We start from the raw sequence: 20,623 nt of genomic DNA, 5'->3' as shown, positions 1-20,623 counted from the left end.
GCGCAAAAATAATACAAGCCAGACTAGAACTCTAAAAGGCAAAGTGACAATCATATTCTGCCCCCTTCCCATCATGGAGAAAATTTGAAATAAGTTACCAAAATACAAGTCAAACAGAAGGGAGTCTCCATACCATACATTACAATATGAAAATATAATATAAGCATGGACTTCAGATGAGAGCCCCATGGGTCCCTGGCTCCTGACTGTGGTAGATGGAACTTGATGAATTTTAGCAGTTGCATAACTAAGGCACAAAGTAAGTAAGTAAGCAAGCAAGCAAGCAAGCTGCATATTGAGTCAAGCAAAATGAACACAGGCAGTAGAAGAGCAGGCAAATGGAAGGCAAGAGACAGGTAAATTCTGCCACCATATCAACCCAATGGGTCGAACTGTTCAGACACTATTTCTAATGGCATTAATACAGCCTGGATATTTTTTTCTTATTGTTCACAGCCTACAGGAATACACACACACACACACACACACACACACACACACACACACATACAGTCGTACGTTCGCTTACATATCCCTCCGGTGATGTAAACTTCGGGATACGTAAGCCGCAAACCCGGAAGTATATTTCCGGGTTTTTGCCACACGCGTGTGCGCAGACGCAGTCTCTCCAGTTGCGAAAACCTCAGGATCCGGCCAGACCTCTGGAACAGATCCCGTCCGCAACTGGAGGTACCACTGTATATATATTTTCAGTGAGTGGTATATAAATTGGCTGAGTATGTTTTAGTATAAATGTGACCGGTTAGAAATCATTTTTTCCACCTGTAACATGCAGCCTTTGGATGTTTCAAAAAACCTGCATCACTCCCTGAGAAAGCAATGTGTGACATATGCACATAATAGGAAATCACTGAATGATTGGCCTTTGCTTCAGTTTTGCAGGGATGGGAACAGCTGGAGAGGCACTGCAGATGTGTTGCCATGGGAAATTTGCCTTAAATTCTCAGAAAATGCATAATCTTCTTTGAGGATGGGGATGTTGGTGGCCAGAGTGGTCAATAAGTGAGTAGATCTACTGCCAGCTGCTAGGGTTTGCAATAGTCAGGATAAGGTGTACAGTCTAAATTCTGCCACAGTTTCCAAATTTCGAAATGAAAAAAAGAAAAAGATCCTTCAGACAAAATATTGCAGACTTCAAAATGTATTGCCAACAGACTTGGTTCCTTGCTTTAAGGTCACTAATATTGTGAGCAAGATTATTGTGGTTTCTCAAGGGCTTTGATTATGTGCTTAATTGTATTATGTCATTCTTTACAAAAAAAAATTGAAATTCAGAGATTCAGACTGCCAAGAAAGTTAAGCAAGTGTACAACCATGATAACAAACTAGAGCTTGATCTCTAATCGCTTAAGCAAACCACATACAAAATTGGTCCTAAGAAAACAAAACAAAAGGAAGAAGTATACCTAACTTTTGTGCTGCTTCTGAACAATGTGTTTGGAACAGTGCATTTGCCCAGCCCTACTGACCTTTTAGACATCTGTGAAGGATCATATGACTGCCACTTTATTGGAAGGAAATTAAACCAATAACACCGGAATATGCCTTTAATGCAAACATAATTTGTATATCTTAGGACTCCTATAAAAGTTATTCATTTAAGATTTACTCCTGTTTCACAGGTTTGCTCTGCCAACAATGCTGCTTATGATATTTACCCTGCTTCTGGAAAGGACATATGTTCGACCATGGAACAGACTCCCTCAGGTGGTTGTGGACTCTCCTTCATTGGAGGTTTCTAAGCAGAGGTTGGATGGCCATCAATGGTTTAGTTCAGATTCCTGCATTGCAGGGTTTTGTACTAGATGACCCTTCCAACTCTACACTTCTATAATTCTATGGCATGTACCATAACATTGTCCCAAATGTACCACAGACAATACTCTTCAGGCAGTTTAGGAAATTTTTTATACCTTTACTGCTTTTGTACCTGAACCAAACAGTGTTATTTCAAGACTCAATAGCAATCAGCAAACTACAGCTCAGTAATTGCTTCTGCATGATTCTAGATTCAGGTAGGTAGACGTGTTGGTCTGATGCAGTCGAAATGAAATAAAAAAATTGTCCAGTAGCACCTCAGAGACCAACTAAGTTTGTTCTGGGTATAAGCTTTCGTGTGCATGCACACTTCTTCAGATACACTGAATCAGAAGTCTGCATTCTGAATTGTGTGCTTTGGGACTCTATCTATCTATATGTCTGTCTATCTGTCTATCTATCATCTATCTGTCTATCTGTCTATCTGTCTGTCTATCTATCTATCTATCTATCTATCTATCATCTATCTATCATCTATCTATCTATCATCTATCTATCTATCTATCTATCTATCTATCTATCTATCTATCTATCATCTATCTGTCACCGCTGAAAGATCAGGAAACAATACCAAGCAAATGCATTTCTGTTCCCAATCAAATTAATATGGCAACTGAATATCCAGATCTGAACAATGCATTCAATGAAAACAGAATCCAATCATCTTCAAGCATTCCACTATGTCAAAGAGAGAAAAGATAGAGACTATTCAACCCCACAAAATGACTCCTTACCAGGTTTTGCACCTTGGACACCGCACTAAAGTCTTGTGCTGTTCTTGCTGAAGTGCATTTGAGTTCCTGGACCTGGCAGCCCTCTTCATATGTGGTTTATCAATTCCTGACAGGGCCTCTTCTAACACCACCAATTTCCAGGGTCCAACAAGCTCACATTCCCCATCTGTCTATGGCTCCAAGCAATTGTGCTGTACAATCTGAAATGTGTGCCTTAAAATTTTGAGGAAGCAAGCAGAGCCTCCCTCAATCCAGAAGTAGTACCCTGATGGCCACCAGAATATTGAAAGAGTTTCTGGGCTACAAATCACAAATCACACACTAATCTACCTACAACCTTAAAAACATACCTTCCCCAAGTGACTACTTGGGTTGCTTATGCTATCAGGCTGGCCCTGCTAATCAGCCCTTGCCTCCTTGTCCATCCTTCCTCCTCCACCTGCTATTACAGAGCAGGAGTAACACATGGACATTACTTGGAAAGGAAAGTCTTTTCCATGTTACGGTGCCACAGATTTGAGTGCAACTCAGCTCTTTTACATTTGCATCACATAAATTCTTGGTGATAACTACTTAAGGATGATGTGCAATTCAAAATGCCAATGTGCCAAGAAAGAAAGAAAAAATAACCCTGGATCCAATTTATGGAGCGAATCCAGCCTGGCTGCTTTACTTTTCTGGGATACTCACACTCACAAAGAATGAGTTGTATTCAATTGTGTTCCTTCGCTGAGAGAAGGGCAATTTGATCCAATTGAAGCTTCTATGAGTAGAAATGCAGAAACATTGAATCATAGAATCTTTGAGTTGGAAAGGACCCAAAGGTCATCTATTCCAACCCCCTGCAATGCAGGAATCTCAGCTAAAGCATCCATGACAGATGGCCATCCAACCTCTGCCTAAAAACCTCCAAGGAAGGAGAATCCACAACCTCCTGAGGGACACTGTACAAGCTCCTGAGGGAGGAGGTAATATTTTCTGTGCCCCTGAAATCTGCTCCAGAGGATGTTTTTGAATAGAATGGAAAGGGGCACAAGGGAAATTTGCAAAAATCACCTCCTGTCCCTTTCCACTCATGGAAACCTCCACAGGATCAAAGAGACTTCTGTCAGCTGAGGGACAAAGTTGGACATGACCTGATATGAACTCTATGCAGCCATGGAACATAAACGGACAGTTTAAACCGTTCCAAAAAGATAGAACACTTAATTTTTATCTCTGACGACAGCTTAATACTTCAGATTCTTCTACCTAGAATCAGCAGTGCTATATTTTCAAGAACAAATCCTACCTTGTCACTGTCCACTGTATTTTGAGAAGTTCTGGATGCAATTGAAATTGTGTCTGGCTGACTGCTCCCATCTCCTTGGCTGTCGGCATCTTCTCCTCCCTCTCTGCGGGGAAAGAACCAGAAAATTTTGTCAATGGATTTGAAAACTGCTCTGCTAGTGTGTGAAAAGTCAGTTGCTCAGCCGATCACATTAGTGTTACAACTCAATCTGTAATTTAGAATGATGTCACCTCTACCATGAAGCTAGCACATAATAACCATGTTTGCTCTTGGAAATTGACTATCCTGGGCTTATATGGTGACAGCAATGTTTCTTAAAATAGCTCTGTAATGAGGGTGGCCTGCCCATAGCCCATTCTGCTTGGATTTCTCACATAACCAAACCAAGCTATCTAGATTATAGCCTTGCTGTTTTGGAAAACGGACGCCAATTGCCAAGGGTCATTTCTCAGTCTTTGCATTTTTAGTAGTTTGAATTAAGAAATCATAACAATCTTTAAGGGAAAACGTACAAAACATTAATGTATTGATACCCTTCCCCTCCATTTATATATTTCCTCCATTTTACAAGAGTTTGGAGTATTTCCTACCTTTCCATTCAAATGTTCTCTCCGTAAGTTTTACTATTGTGTGTTTTTTTGGTATGTAGCAGGGGGCAGGTTGTATGCCTGAGTCCCTTCTAATTCCTGGATCCAACAAGGATTCAATTGCTGGAATAGCCAGGCAAGTTTCTTGGTAATGGCCGGCTAAGTATGGGTTGCTAAGGTTAACAAAGGAAGTGGTCCAAGCTAGAGGTAAATTGGGTCGGGGGTGTGGGGGCTCCCACATATAACTGTTAGTTAGAAAGACAAAGGCCAGAGTTGAGGAGTGTGAACTAGAAGCAAGGAACCAGCTGGGCAGCTGAGAGACAGAGCCATGCCTGATTTCTGCTGGATCCAAGGTTATGGCTATGGGAGAAACTGATCCCTGTAGACAAAGTTTATTGTGCTGTTGATATCCACTGAAACAGCTATTTATACAATTTCTCCCTCACTGACAAATCTTCACAAAGCCATTGCATAGCAAACCAATTACCTTAAGCAGAGCATCAAGTGATTAAAAATCATGACTATTCCAAGGAATTACTAAGATTACCTCTTACTGTTGTTTCTTTGCTTTGCTGGGGTTTTGGGGAGCTGTATTGGCTCTTTCAAGGCTCCCTTTAAGTGTATCATCCTTTCCTGAATCACTTCCCGAATATTTTTTATCCACTCCTGTTTTGTTTCAATATTGGATGCCTAAAGAATTCAACAGAGAAAGCAGAAGTATGGCTTCATGTTCTAGTGCTTTGTTTCAGTTTCTTCCATTCCTTTGTTCTTCATTAGAGAACAATCTGCCTGGGTAAATCATAAGTAGTTCAAGTGTCAAAAGCACCTGACCAGCTGCTTTAGCAAAAACCAGATAAATGTGTGTAGTACATGAAATACAATACGCCTGACAGAGGGGGAAATAGGATGTTGTTCCATCACTAGGATTTCTGTATGCTACAAGGTCCTTGTTAAAACAAAATCAATCAGCAAAAATGACCAGCTTGTTCAGGTGGTGAAAAAATCGTTAGAGTAAAAAACAATTCAGAGAGACTGGGCAGTAGTTAAGGGGCGGGGGGGGGGGGGATACTATAAAGGAACTTTCAGTGAACTTGATTCTCTTCTGTTATAAGCAATGAATAGCAAATACATTCCTTACGTCACAACACGTCAACACCACAGACCATTTCCCCCTCCCCCCTCTCCCCCCACAACTGCATGTCTATAACAATAGTCTCTCATACCGAACATAAACCAACTATGAAAAAGACTCTATGAATTGAAAATGGAGTCGCTATATGTCCTCTTCCTTGTTTATGTGTTTGTTTTTTAACATAAGAAAATCTTTAATAAAAACCAATTTTAAAACCCCCCCTGCAGACTACTTCAGTCTCATGAATCTGATAATTTGTACCTGATCTGCATTCAATTGGACCACATGGACTTTTCCTAGCAATGCCTGGGCATGATTTAATTTCCTATCAACCTTCTAGACCTTACTTTTTTTAAAAAAAAAAATTAACTTGCTAGGTGCCTCGTTTTAGTTAGGAAAGTATGTTGTCTATCAAGGACAAGGGCCATCATTCTCTTTCAAGCCTTTGAAAGGTGTGTTGTTTGATTTGTAAATCAAATGAACTTTCAGGTTACAAGTACCCAGGAAATCCTTAGAGAGGCAGATCAATACTGCAAGATGGTCCTAAGTCTGTAGCCTTAAGGAATGTGACTAGAGAGTGTGTGGAATTTGTGTGTAAGCCTTCATGATTAATTTGTTGTTGTTTTTTGCTCCATTTGTGGGTTGAGTTTGTTTTTCTATAACCTTTCCACGTAAAACCCTTTTCTTAAGAAATTATTGTATCACTTTAGTACACTTTTATCTATGCTTCATTAAAACCTTGTTATCTCTGATTATTCACCATGCATGTCTTAAGCCAAGTTCTATCCGGGTGGCGCTGTGGGTTAAACAACAGAGCCTAGGGCTTGCCGATCAGAAGGTCGGCAGTTTGAATCCCCGCAACGGGGTGAGCGCCCGTTGCTCTGTCCCAGCACTTGCCAACCTAGCAGTTTGAAAGCACAAAGTGCAAGTAGATAAATAGGTACCGCTCTGGCGGGAAGGTAAACGGCGTTTCCATGCACTGCTCTGGTTCGCCAGAAGCGGCTTAGTCATGCTGGCCACATGACCCGGAAGCTGTACACCGGCTCCCTCGGTCAAAGCGAGATGAGTGCCACAACCCCAGAGTCGTCCACGACTGGACCTAACAGTCAGGGGTCCTTTAACTTTACGCTACTTTAAGTTGTTCTTGGGAAGACATGAGGGAAACATTTAGGCCAATTGGTGATAAGTAGCTTGGGGGGGGGGGGAATAACCCAATCACTTGCTGGTAGAAAGCCCTGAAATGGGGAGAGTGGGTGAACAGGAGCCATTCTGTTTGGCAGGATCTGAATCCCCATCACAGCACAGGACCCAAGGTGGCTAAATCATATGGGCACAGCATCCTAACTCCTACCTCAAAGCCAGTTCAGCTGCTACATCATTATGAATGCAACATCATCAAGTGGATTGTATAGGTATGCAGTCTCCCAGCTGTGGAAGTAGAGAACTGCTAAGGAACCACAATCTGAAGAACTGGACTCTATTCTACATCAAACTCAATATCAAACTGCCAGCTGTACCACAGAGCTAGATTTATCTAACAACATATGGCTGCTGAGGTAGAACAATGAGATGAAGACACAGAAAATAAACTTGGAGACTCACTTTCAGCACTGTTTTGTTATCAGAGGAGGGAGTCCGTCCAGACCACAAGGCAAATTTGCAGGGATCTCCTTCCACATGCTCTGTCACTCCCAGCTCTGAGGTCTGTTAGGAAAGAGAGATGGTTGGGAAACATGTTTTCTACAGACTTAGAACTGAGGCTAGGAAGAAACTCACATCTAGTATCATACTGCAACGAATGTAACTTTATTGAATAGTGTTAAGCCTTTTCAGGTATCCTCTGCAATTGCTTCCCAAGTAAAGTAGAATAAAGCTAATCCTCATGGGATGTGGCACCAAACTGCTAGCATCTTCCAAATTTGTTACAAAGACATGCACACCTTAATTCCCTGCCCTTCATACTTAAAAAATAAGCCCATACAAACATTCATCCTAGTCTCAGCAAACATACCAGTAATTTGTTCTTGTAAACATATTTAGTGTGCCCTGCAGAATCTTTGATCTCTTTGCTGAAAACAAGAGAAATTTCAAAGAGAAACAAATGTCTCTCACGACCCTTCCGGATGAGAGATTTGGGGTCCCACACTTGAAAGGAATCTTGAAGGATCAGTTCTCCCTGAACATCCAGATTTTCATCAAATCCTGCATATAAAACAAATCAGATCAAATGAAAAACATAAAGATCATGAAATGAAACTTGTTCTCTAAAGAATTACCAAAAGTAAGGGAAGAGGACATATGTGCCATATCTATAAATGCCATGAAATTCTGTGCAAGTCCGAGATTGTGTCTGACCTCCTTGCCATATCAATCTTGTGTTCCACCACCGAGACCCCCTTTTCCTTCCCAAAAGGGGGATTCCATAAATGGGATGAGGAAGCAATGGCCCTTTGGAACTCTGATGCAAATACACACTTGCTAAAGTTGTACAAAACTACTGTACAGAACAAATATATATATATTATGCAACAAGAGGGAAAGGGATTGGTGAAGATGTGTCGAGAAAGGAATGGGGTACTAGTTAAACTTGGACAAAGCGTGGCAACTTCAAGGAGGTATGTTGTGTGTTGAAAACAAAAACTTTTAAGAATGTGTGGCACAAGTTATAGACAGTCTCAAGTTCGTTCTTTCTTTCATTCTTTCTTTGGGAGCAGGAATCTGCAAAGTTAGTAAAGCCAAGTATCAGTAAATGCAGTTATCTATTTATCCATCCAAAAGAATGCTCACTTCTGCACTTACTGGCGTATTCATTCATGTACAGTATGTGTGTATGTGTGTATGTATGTATGTATTTAGTAACATTCCTCTCCCTGCTGTCAAAATATGCTTACCTTCCAACATGCTAACATGCATGGCATCATTGGCTTTCTTGGGAACACTGAGCATCACTTCCAAACCATCCTTGAGTTCTCCCTTCCCTTCTTCACAGCATGTTAAAAGCTCCTGAAGAGAAACAGAAAACAAAACTGAACCCCATAAAAGATTGCTGCTTCCTTATTTTGCAGTCAATAAGAACTTTCAAATCAAGGTATTAGGCACCTGGATGAGTGTGTATCTTGTCAGATGTAGATAATGTTGATATAACATCAATAACAAACACTCATTCTCTACTTTACTGAATATTAAAGTTAAGTTCAGTACTGGGTATTATTATCACAATATTGCTTCAGCCCGTTTTCTCCTTTGTGACCCAACCATCTCTGAGCTCCACCCAGTGACTTTGCATGTGACCCATGCCATTTTGATAGTGACTTGCAGACGAGCAAACATGTGGGTTCCTGGAGAGATTATAGTGACTGCTATGCTCCTCCTCCAGTTCTGCTGCTCCCACATTACCTGGGGTAAAGCTATGGTTTGGCTTAGCAGTATATCCAAACCCAGGCTTGCTGTTTGTCTTACTACAGACAAACCATGAGCCACAACTATGGTTTGCTCTTGATTTACAACTCATGCTTTGTTTAGAGGAAACAAACCACATCCTCAGGTTCAGATGTGATGCTAAGCCAAACCGTCGCTTAGCCCTGGGTAGCACAACAGAAGCAGAACCAGGAGAGGACAAGGAAGAAACGCAACATATATTATTATAACAATGAAAAACTTAATGAGTCTCCAAGCCTGCTATCTAGTATCACAATGTACCTTGTAAATGAAATCTAAGTTAGATTACTCAATCTGAGCTGGTGTGGGATTCACATTCCCCTCAGTTAGTGTACCATCAGTTAAATAAAGGCATATGCAAATAAGTATCATAAGAGTAGAAACAAATCACTGATGTACCTTCAATAAAAGCTGGTATTTGGTAATCCTCTGGACAGGTTTGATTAAGTATGAGGAAATGGAGTTGGCCAGACCATGCCTCTGCTGAATTTCCTTTAAAAAAGTCAAAACAAAACCACAGTTAAGTTAAACATATAAATAGAACACGATGAAAAAGTTCCTAGACTTAGTCAGTTTAAAAAGCAGCCACACATAATCAATTTTAGCTGCACAATACCTGGGCTGACCAGTTTTTTTTAAAATAGATAATTATTATGTGGTTACCTGATGGATAACAGTATATCCACAGAGAAATTTTATAACATTCCTTGTGGTCATTGAGGGAGACCGTTCAATACAAATATGTCAGTTAAGGCTTTCCCAGTAAAATAATAAATGGGTTGTTTTAAACAGATCTTTACTCCCATAAAAAGGTGACTTTTTCTTGATAATTAACATTAAAGCCAAGATCAATTTTAATATTTTGGCAGGGATGGTGGGGGAATCACTAAGCCCCTTCTACATATGGAAATTTCGATTGCTTTTTAACTTGCAGGAACCCTTTGAGCATGGTTTACTAAATCTGAGTAAAATACAGCCCCAACAAAATTAATGGGGCATAATATGTATTGTTCCTTTTCTGTTCAGCAAACAAGAGAAAGCCAGTTAAATCTTCCTGATTCTCATCACAATCTGTAGACATAGGAGAGTTTTCCCTGTCTTCTTCAAATTGCTCCTAAACTGAAGTGCTTTGTTTCTGTGTAGTGTATCTAAACAAAGATGTGCAGTGACACAATTTAAAATTTCCCGAAACAAAAGTGTTTGGCATTGCTCAAGTTATGACAGAGCAGGACAAGGGAGTTTGTTATGAAATCAATAAGGCCTAACTCCTGACTCCCCCTCTCCTATTTTAGCAAAACTATGTTCTTAAGGGGTGATTACAAAAGGTAACGAGGCCAGGCCCACTCTGGACCCCTACAATTTGAGCTACTGCAGTGCATGTAGCAAGAACGAGCAGCAGCTGCTCTCAGAGGAAGGTGCAACTTTGATATTGTATAGTTCCAGTCTGGAGAAATCAGGAAGCAGCAAGAATCCACCTATGTGTTAAGAGAGTTGCTGAGTAAAGACAGTCAGCTCTGCTTCATTTCCAAGGCACAATGTAATGCTTTAGTGAATGATGCTCTGTTTTGCCCCATGACTGATTCCCATTTCAACAGTCAATTACTGTAAGAATTAGTTTAAGGATATGTACAAAACCTAGTGTGTCGATCGTAACTTCTGATAAAAAGTTTCTCCTCACACTGAGAAAACTTAGTTGGCCGTGGCTTCTCAGAGCATGTGGCATGGATAATGAAAGACTTGCATGTAGTCACAAGTTACAATCTATACATGGGTTTCTTATTAATTTCAATTGCATATAGGGTTACATATAGCATATAGTGCATGTGCAGGAGAAAGCTTTCAGCTCAAGGGCCACATTCCCAATGGGTAAACATCTGGAGGCCACATGCCAGCAGAAGGGAATAAAGCAAAAGTAGGTGGGGGTGGAACCACATACACACCCTATTCACATCCCTTTCACACCCATCCTTCCCCACAAATACACATTTGGGTGCATGCTTTTGTATAACATTCAGCTTTCCCTGTTCTAGATTCTCCAGATTCATCTTATCAGGCTACTCCTTCCTACAGTTCAGGGCGTCAGGAGTTTTGCTCTCCTTCCCTTCCACCCTCTTCATCTCAGTCTCTGTGTCTCTCTGCCCTCCCCCATCTCTGTGTATTATATCTCGCTTTTTCAAGTAGCCCTATGCTATTTGTCTTTTATATCAAGCTGGGCTCTCTGTCCCCAGTGGGACAATGACAACAGAAAGCTTTCTTTCAATCAATCTAACAACAACAGGGCGGTGTGTGAGAGAGAAATCTGAAGTCTGATTTTGCTTATGTTGGTTGTGACTGAGGGAGATGAAACAACTCTGATTGGGATAATTATTGCTTTGGGATAAGTGGGAGGCAGCAGTAATGGACAAGTGCCTCTGAACATACCCAAGTGCTTTTGGAAGAAGTCGAGAGCTGCAGAAAACTCCCTGGAGCATCCAAGCACTTCTGAGAGCAGGCAAGAATGCCAGAGGAAGAATGGAAAGGCACAGACACTTCTTTGAATATACAAGTGCTTCCAAGCATGGAGGCTGTTGACTTACTTTGGCAGGCATTGGTATGAGGGTTTGGGCCTATGCTGATGAGAGTATAGGGCTTGAAGGAGAGGGTGCTGGATTAATAGAAAGGCTGGTTCTCCATCCTTAATACAGTGCTTCTTTTGTTTAGTTCAGTAATCCTTTCAACTGTGCAAAGTAGACCCAAGTTATCATTCTCTGAGAGATCATGTTTTCTCTTAGGCCACCCACTGAGCTCTTCCCTGTTTTGTTACGCAAACTGCAAGTACCTTCCATACAGAAACTGTGTGCAACAAGTGAAGGGGCCCTAATTAGTTCAGTTTCCCTGATGCTTTTGAACCTAGTTGCACAGAATGAGATGACACTATTCCTTATCCCTGTGTAGGAAGTGCAGCTCTCACATGGATGGGCAAGGAAACATGCATGTGAAGCCACATTCAATCCCTGAATGAATTTTGGCTCATTGGGAATGGAGCAGATGAATGCAGTCCTTATCACTGGTTTGTTTTTGTTTTATTATGTATTATGTATTTTGTGTTCTCATTTTGTATTTTTGTATTGTGAACTGTCCTGCGATGTTCCAATGAAGGGTGGTATACAAATTCAATTAATAATAATAATAATAATATGGTACCACCACCTGCTAAAATGAGCATCCAGCTGCCCTGTAGGCACAGGTGGGCCGGGTTGAAGACGGATCCTGCTGAGCCCCTTGGCTTCCTGACCAGTGCCCAATCTGTCTGACCACTGGCATCAGGCCTGGGCATCAGGCCTCACAGAGAGCAGCAGTACACTGACAGTGATCCCAGGACACACAGACATGGTTCCCAAACACACTGTTGTCCTACCCAATGCCGCCCCAAACTGTAACCCTCACCCTGCTGTGAAATACACACTCTCATCATGGCCCAGCCTCCTCAACTGCATCCTGATCAGGATTAATCTGCATCCTTGATATGGTCCCTACCTGGGCGACTGGATGCTGTGTGTGGAGGCACACAGTATATGTGATCTTTAGATGAGGAATGGTACATAAATTTACTAAGTAAGTAAATAAATAAATAAATAAATAAATAAATAAATAAATAAGGCACAGGTAAGCTGTCTTCTGGTTTAGCCAGGTTACAGCAGGGGAAGCCACAATGCCCTGCAGGCTGGATTCAGATAATTTTAGTGGAAGGAGGCCTCCACAACCCACTCTTTGTGCACTTTGCCTGGGTTATGCCCAGTATTGTTGGCTTTTATCCATCTTGTGCCAATGTTAGTTTAGACTGCTGTCAGCTCACACTAAAAAAAAAAAAAAAATCAGTTCTAAGTATAAGGCCAGAATTAGACAAGAAGATATCTGATAATGTTCCTAGAGGACCTAATTTCCACCATAATGTTCCCCATCTCTGATTTTCTGCTGCCCTGCTTCTGAAAATGACACCTGAAGAGGTGCCAAATCAAGCAAGGAACATTTTGCAGTCTTTTTGCATGATTGAATGACTATGTGAGCAGCTATGACAAAGTACAGTCAGACTAACTCTCCAAAATGCACAAAAAGACAGCTTCTTTTTCTTCCTGTTGCTTTTCAGGAAAAGAGATTTTCTAGCCTAGAAACTGAAAAAGAGAAAGGAAAAATCTACCACTCATTTGCAAAACATAAATGGGATGAAACATTAACTTTTTTTTGTATTAAGCATTATCAGAATATTTCCAACCAGCATAACGCAGCTGGGCTAGAAAAGCTTAGCCAGGCAAATGCGTTCTAATCTGTGTCAATACCCTGTTAAACATGTAAATCTGCTGAAATGTTACATCCCTTCCAGAAACCTTTGAGTAGGCAAGAATGCCACCTGCTGGTTCATATATTTAACTATCACACATATATTCACCAAAGGGACAGGGATAATTCTAAAAGAGACTCCTATGGGACGCTGCCCAATTAAAAAGAATAATACTCTCTCCACCTTTCTTTTTCCTTAACTCACTTGAAAATGTTCTAAACAATGAGCTAAAAAGAGAAAATGTAATCAAGGGCGTGTAATGAGGCGAGTCATATAAGACTTTAACAGCTGCATCTAGGTGGAAAGACTGCCAAGGGATGATATTTGTAATTTGAGATGTTCAATTTAGGACTAGATTAACCATTATGCTAAGTAGAGCAGGGACCCAGCCAAACTGGAGTCCTACCTATAGCACAAGCTGAGAGTGGTTCTGTGCAGTAAAAAAGGCTATCCACTCTTATTTTTGGTTCCTGAAAAACTGCCTTGGCTCAAAGCAAAGAAAACAGTGGTTGACAGGGGATTTTCATTGGGTAAACAGCATTTGGAAAAAGAGTTAACCTTCATTCCATAGTGCTGCTGTCCTAATCTGGAATGGGTTCCTTGTGGCTGTTATCTGCTGAAAAGAAGGCAGAACCAGTCACAGATCTCTAATGTTTCACCTAGTTTGGCCCTAAAAATTGTTTAAAATTAAGCAATATTCATTTCTCCCCTCAGACTTTTAAATTTATATATATTTTTAATACACACAGTCTCAAATATTAGGGGTAAATTTGAATCCTATTAGTAAAATGTAGGTAGCACAATCCAGATTTTAGCAAAAAGTCCCAAATCACTGCCATTAGAATTTGAAATTTCTCACTCAAATTTGAGTTGCCCACTGAATTTACACTTCTATTAATGGAATCAGACCAGAATACAAAGAGTTGTATGGGAAAATTAAAATGTACCACTAGTGCATCAGGGCTTCGGAGACTTCAGGAGAGCAGATTTAATCCAAACTCCTGGCCAATAGCAATAGGTTTGATGAAGTGGCATAACCACCACCACTTGCACAGTCCTTCCACACAAACTGGCCAGGGCAGAAGGTTTTGCTGCAGCAGCTCTCAGGCTGAAACACCAAAGAGGTCTGGATTGGATCCATTGAGATAGATAAACCACAAGCCCAGGGTCAGACATACAGTAATGCTAAGCAAACTATGGCACAGCTCTAGGTAGCGCAGCAGTAGGACTGGGGAAGGCGCTAAACAGTCACAATGTTTACTACAAGTATGTACATACTTGCATGTTCATATTTAGCCATGGTTTGGCTTAGTGCTATGTGTGAACTGGGCCAGTGCAGTTCTAATTTTTCAGTGGCAGCCAGGAGAAAATGAGATGAGAGGGAAACCGAGGCAGCCATCAAGTCTCTGCTGCATGGTGTCTAATACCACACGCGCAAAAAACTCTCATATAACCAACAAGCCTCCAAACTGGATAGCCATTGCAACAGCAAAAGAGCAGAACATGTTATTGTCTAATCTGAAATAGAAAAACAATAAACGCTTACGTCGAAGAATGTTCCTGCATGTTCTAGGATTAGCTGGCTGGAGTCAGGCTTGTTTTTACAGTAGGTAACATACATCTGAAATTTATCTGCCTGTGAAAATAAACACCAAGAGTGGGGAAAGGCAAGATGATCAAGAGTTGTACTTGCACCATTTCCGATTCAACTTCCACAGAATAAATGAATACTTTATGCCTGTCCCCTCTAATTAGAAATGTACTGCAAATGAAAGGAACAATAAAAAGTATAACAGAGTATGTTAGACTAGTAGAAAAAATCTACAAGAAAATCATGATTGCCTTTCCTATTAATTAAATGTGTGTCCTTTTGAAAATTTTATCTATAGTGCCCACTGACATATTTCAGTGTCTATTTAAAAGTCCTTTTTGCCACAGAAATATATCTTGCACAATATGTAAGATGAGGTGCTTAGAAATAATTAAATTAGGAACTGAGATTTTCTAAAAATCGAAATATAAATGTTGCTGTTACCTATGGTACTGTCCACCTTAAAAATTCTGGATCTGTCTTAAACTTGTACTTAGTACATAGAAGTTATTTGATCAAAACAAATCTATGTTAGCAGATGAACCCTGGAATTTCAATTTTAAGTTGCATTGTGTTATATTGATCTGATTGTCCACTGGCAGAAGTCTGGTGCCCTGTGATGATTTGCAACCTTTTGCAAATAGCTGACTTACTAGATGGCTGAAATTAATGTTTGAGGAAAACTTCCTTATAAAGGTTCAATTACCATTCAACAAAGTACTGCCTGAAGAACTGCACAGTCCACTACTTTGGCCTACTTAAAGCTACTCAGTCCCTGTTACAAATGCTCAAGACATCCATTAATAAATGGTGCTATGTTAAGACTCATTACCCAGGTGACAAAGCAATGACCCACATCTTCAGGGAGTTGTTCATATTTTTCCAGTTCTTTCAGAAAAATGCTGAAAAAGTAAGAGAGAGGACTCTGGTTATAATATGCTTGCCCTACCTGCACCCCAACCAACCTGGTACAAGATATTAAAGAGTGTACACCCTCCAACGCTATTTGGTTGAGTGACTCAGGGGAACATTACAACCACCTAGTTGAAGCAGGTGCTGGATGATGAAAAATGCTTTCATATATTTCACAGAAAAAAGGACCCTCCGAATTCATCTCAAATGTTGCTGAGCGTAAAATCTGTCAGTAGATTACAGAAGTGCAAACCTCAACCTATGACATTTCAATAATCTTAAAGAAATTATTTCCCTTCCCCTTGAAATTCCTACAGACTTGATTCAGTTCCCATAATCCCTGACCACTGTGTGTTCTGGGTGGGACTGATGGAAGTTGTGGAGACCAACAACTCATGTGTTCCCTATCCTTGCTATAGATGTTTGAGCAGCTGAGCAGCACCTTTCAAATTCACTTTGATTTTTTCTTTATGAGACATTCAGTAGCAACTCTTCTTTTAGTACAGAATTAGTCACATTTCATGGTAGGTGAATGCAAGTTACTGAGCTTTGGTTACCTTATCCACACATGCCTGGCTGTAATACTTAGCATAATTGACATGCCAATTTCCTTATTACGTAGAGCGTGAGTTTCAAAGTTGGGACTAGATATCCCTGAGCTGTCTTATTCCTGCTAGACATTGTAGGTCTGAGCAGATGAGTGGGGAGTGTCATCGCACAGAACATGTCTCCAGCCTGCATAAGCAGGTAGGCCAGGGCTGCCTAATATTTCTCATGTTAAAATCTATAGCACAGTTATTTTCCTCCTCCATAGCTCAGCACCTGTTCTTGCCACACATTAGCCCACTCCTGCAAATTGTTTGACACTTCATAATCAATTATATATGAAGCTATGAACGAACATTGGGACTGAGCGCTCCTCTCCATGTCCCTCCTCTGCTCTGTGTCTCAGGGCACACTGGTTTCAGCATGAAGATCCTGGCTTGTTCTTGTTATGTCTGAACCAGGGAACTGTAGCTTACTGTTAAATATTAAGCCAGGGTCTATCCACCAGATCCAGTGTGTGATGCCGGAGGAGAGGAACACTTGGCCTCAATGCTGGTTCCTGGCTTTGCAAAACAGAGTAAGCTTCCAAAAGGGTACCTTTCTCAAAGTGTTGAGGAATACGTACTTATTATGAAAGTCATAAATCTCCTGGATGTTGCCAAAAATTATGTGCTCTTTGTTAAGAATCCCTGGGGGTATCTCCTCTACGCCACTTGTCATTTCCCAAAGATAGGTCTAAAAGACAACAGCAGTTCTTAAACACAGAGAAGTGCACAACAACAAAAAAGATCTTCTAGTTTTCTTGCCAAAGGCATAGAATATCTCAGAAAACATGGAGTTCTAAGCTAAAAGATAATAATAAAAACCAACACAACTAATAAACCAAAACAATGAATGTGGATGTTTAAGTGATAAGAAATATCTCAACAAATTTAGATAGATGCTTTGATGTTCAGACACACCTTCAGCTAGTTCAAAGGTTCAGTTACCATAACCTTTTCTTTCTTTCTTTCTTTGCTATGCATACAAAAGCTTTTTCTGAGGTCCAAACTGAACGTTAGCTTTTTGTCTTCACACACTAATTAATAATAATAATTACATTTCTTACACACACTTCACCACAAACAATTGAAAAATACAACATTAAAAGCTGTCTATTACTTATGGTGTTGCATGTCTACAGCAAGAGTAATATATCAGTTTTGAACACATACATTGCACCCCCTTCCATTCTACCTGTAGAAAATATCAAAGGCTTTTGCATTTTCAGATTGTGAAAACACAAACATTATGAACCAGCCTGCACAGTACAGCAAACCTCCACACAGGTCTCATCTACTATTACATCCAGGCAAGTTTATAATCCTTGAAAACCCTGCTATAACTGAAGACCACAACACCACATCATGGTGGTAGTTATTATGACCACCAGCCATCAGAAACAGTACAGAGCCTTTATAAACATACCTCTAAACATTCATGTAAATCCCTGACATAGGCCTTCTCAGTCTGAAGCAGTTCAGCCATGATGAATCTAGGAGCAGAAATGCATGGGAGTAAATCTGTATATTAAACACAAACTCTCTCTTTGTTATATTCTTCGTAAGAAAGAAAGAAAAATACTTTCAATGTTACGTAGACCAATACTAAGGATATTTGCTGAAAGTAAGTGTACAGAATATTGTAGTCGTTATCTTTCTGGGCTGCCTAAATTACACATTGTAAATGAAAGAATAAAATATTGTTTATGTGACCATCTCATCACGTATTATAACATTTCAAGGTTATGGGTTCAAGCCCCACGTTGGACAAAAGATTCCTGCATTGCAGGGGGTTGGACTAGATGACCCTTGTGGTCCCTTCCAACTCAACAATTCTATCATTTCCAAATTAGAAAAGCATTCATGTTAAGGGATGGAGGGATTACAAACTGGAAGTGTAGGGACTGCTTCATGCATGCAATAAGCAAGTGTGAACACTATTCTGCTTTTCCAGTTTTTTGTAATGTATGAAAAGAGAACTTAAGTATCTCCTCTATGATGTAGCAATCAGCCTGGGACTGGTGGTATCCAGTCAAATCCACGCTAAGCCACAAAGCACACTGGGTGACATTGGATTGGGCCAGACACTATCTCAGTTTAAGTTATCTCACAGAATTGCTGCAGAGATAAAACAGGGGAAAGGAAATTGTGTATACTGTCTTGAGCTCTTTGGAGGAAAAGTGAGATATACTTTATGTTTCCTTGTATAAGACATCCCTATGTCTAAGACACCGCCTACTTTTGGGGACCCCAAATTTAAAATGGGCATATGCACTATCTGTGTATAAGATGCCCCCAGATTTTTAACCTTATTTTAAAGTCTTATACACATAAAAGTACGGTAAATGTTAATAAGTAAGTAAATAAAATGCAATTCCTCAAGCCATTTCTCCCTTCCCATCAGTTTACATTGGTTCCTAGTCTCTAGCATATTTGTATTTTCTCCATGGATTATGGAAATACATCTAGAATGTATCATATCATGTTTGAAGATTTATGTATTGTAGCCATCTCTGCATGTCTATGTAATTTGCATAATACTTGCATAATTCAATAAATTTCTAGAATCAAGTATAAATGTTGTTAATCTTGTTGTGGTTATATAAATATGAGTTTCTATCTTGATAAATAAGAATAAATTAGCATTTAGTTACACACACATAGAAAGAAAAAACAATTACGTTTTTAATTTATCAGGCATGGACTTATCCCACATATCTTACTTCTCTCCAAACTCTGGTCTTTTGTTTGCATAACATTCCTGCGAGGATATCTCACCTGCCTCACAAATAGGTGGGCTTGGTGAATTGTTCACATGGAACTGCTGCTGTTTGTCATTCATGTGCTATGTTTTGTGAGGTGCCCATTTCCCACCACTTACTCTTTCTTTCTGGCTGACTTCCTTTTTTCTTCATTAGCTTCGTGATTGGCATCACGCAGCTTCACTTCGCGATCTGACAGACTTGCTGGAATGATGTCTAATTCCAGGTCCTTGTTATCCTGAAAAAGAGTAGTGTCTTGGATTTAAAACACATTTCTATGCTTTGTAAAAGTAAGCATATCTACAAAGTGAAAGAAAAGGCTATAGGGCTGGAAGAAAAGAAAAGAAAAGAAAAGAAAAAGAGAAAGAGAAAGAGAAAGAGAAAGAGAAAGAAAAAGAAAAAGAAAAAGAAAACAAACAAACAACTGCACATACAGACCTACTAACGACTGGCTAAATGCATCACATATTTGGCAGGTGGTAGGAGGGTTTCAGTCCTTTTCCCCAACCAATTTGCTAGGCTTCATCAGTACCCCTTCCTCTCACTTGACTTCAGGAAATGGATGGCTTTCCTCATGGGAATCCTGGGACACATCAGTGGTGGCAGCAAGCAGACACATTTTGCTCTGCAATATTGCCTCTGAGGGTTGTACTCTACTTTCCCCAAATGACAGCATTTGCTCAAATTTCATAAATGATATTTACTTGGTACATCTTTATTGCATTATTCATTCAAATGAACCATATCTGTACAAAAACATTGGCTTTGAGCCCTGTGTGAGTAGAAGCACACTTCTGCTTGCACTAGGTAAGTGCCCAATTTTGCCAATCCTCCCTTTCTGCTGCAGTCAGCTTCACGGCATCCCATCCTATTCCAGAAGGCCTCCCAATCTTCAGGAGCAGATTTTAGGAGCCAAAATGGCCATAGCAAGAAGGTGAAGGTGACTGTCAGAGGTACTCACATATGGAAATTAGGATCCAATCCCTCTTTCTCACTTGAATGGTTTTGAAGTGAATTTTTGAGGCAATAATTAAAAGTTAACACTGCCCTGGCTTATACATGGTAACCTAAATCAGCTCTTCACATGTCCTGCTGGCTGTAACAGAATGGGCTGCAAAACAATAGATTTACCCAGAATAGCATCCATTTAGCTCTGTGGGACTCAAGTCAAACATGTACATACACAAGGCCAGTGCCATAAACATGAAAAGCCATGTAACAGGCCATGTGCAGCCCAGTAAAGTCTGCAGCTTTTCACAAGTAGCACCAGCTAAGAATTAATTACAGATTAATAATTGATTTGCCCTGCTATTTTGAATGAATTACCATTTTGTCTTATGTTGACTGATCATCATCTACATGAATTTATACCTGGAAGTCTACTTGATTACTCCTTATAGCAACTTCCTTGGCACCCAACCAATCATTCCCC

The 20,623-nt window shown here is 40.2% G+C and overlaps 1 protein-coding gene across 6 annotated transcripts in view; it reads right to left on the bottom strand.

Moving 5' to 3' along the window:
* KALRN (kalirin RhoGEF kinase) overlaps positions 1-20,623 on the bottom strand; it is a 427,958-nt gene that overhangs the window by 58,941 nt on the left and 348,394 nt on the right. For all 6 annotated transcript variants that reach the window (XM_077935013.1, XM_077935010.1, XM_077935009.1 and 3 more), the window contains 11 exons: positions 19,311-19,429; positions 17,856-17,922; positions 17,014-17,123; positions 15,763-15,832; positions 14,886-14,975; positions 9,421-9,513; positions 8,475-8,586; positions 7,595-7,785; positions 7,186-7,287; positions 4,999-5,141; positions 3,865-3,967 (listed from right to left, as the gene is read on the bottom strand). In XM_077935013.1, coding sequence (XP_077791139.1) covers positions 3,865-3,967; positions 4,999-5,141; positions 7,186-7,287; positions 7,595-7,785; positions 8,475-8,586; positions 9,421-9,513; positions 14,886-14,975; positions 15,763-15,832; positions 17,014-17,123; positions 17,856-17,922; positions 19,311-19,429 — 1,200 coding nt within the window. The remainder of the gene's footprint in view (positions 1-3,864; positions 3,968-4,998; positions 5,142-7,185; positions 7,288-7,594; positions 7,786-8,474; positions 8,587-9,420; positions 9,514-14,885; positions 14,976-15,762; positions 15,833-17,013; positions 17,124-17,855; positions 17,923-19,310; positions 19,430-20,623) is intronic.

This window comes from Podarcis muralis, chromosome 1 (assembly GCF_964188315.1).
Source record: "Podarcis muralis chromosome 1, rPodMur119.hap1.1, whole genome shotgun sequence".
Classification (NCBI taxonomy): domain Eukaryota; kingdom Metazoa; phylum Chordata; class Lepidosauria; order Squamata; family Lacertidae; genus Podarcis; species Podarcis muralis.
The sequence above is the reverse complement of the archived record's forward strand: the minus strand, read 5'-3'. Positions and strand labels throughout refer to the sequence as shown.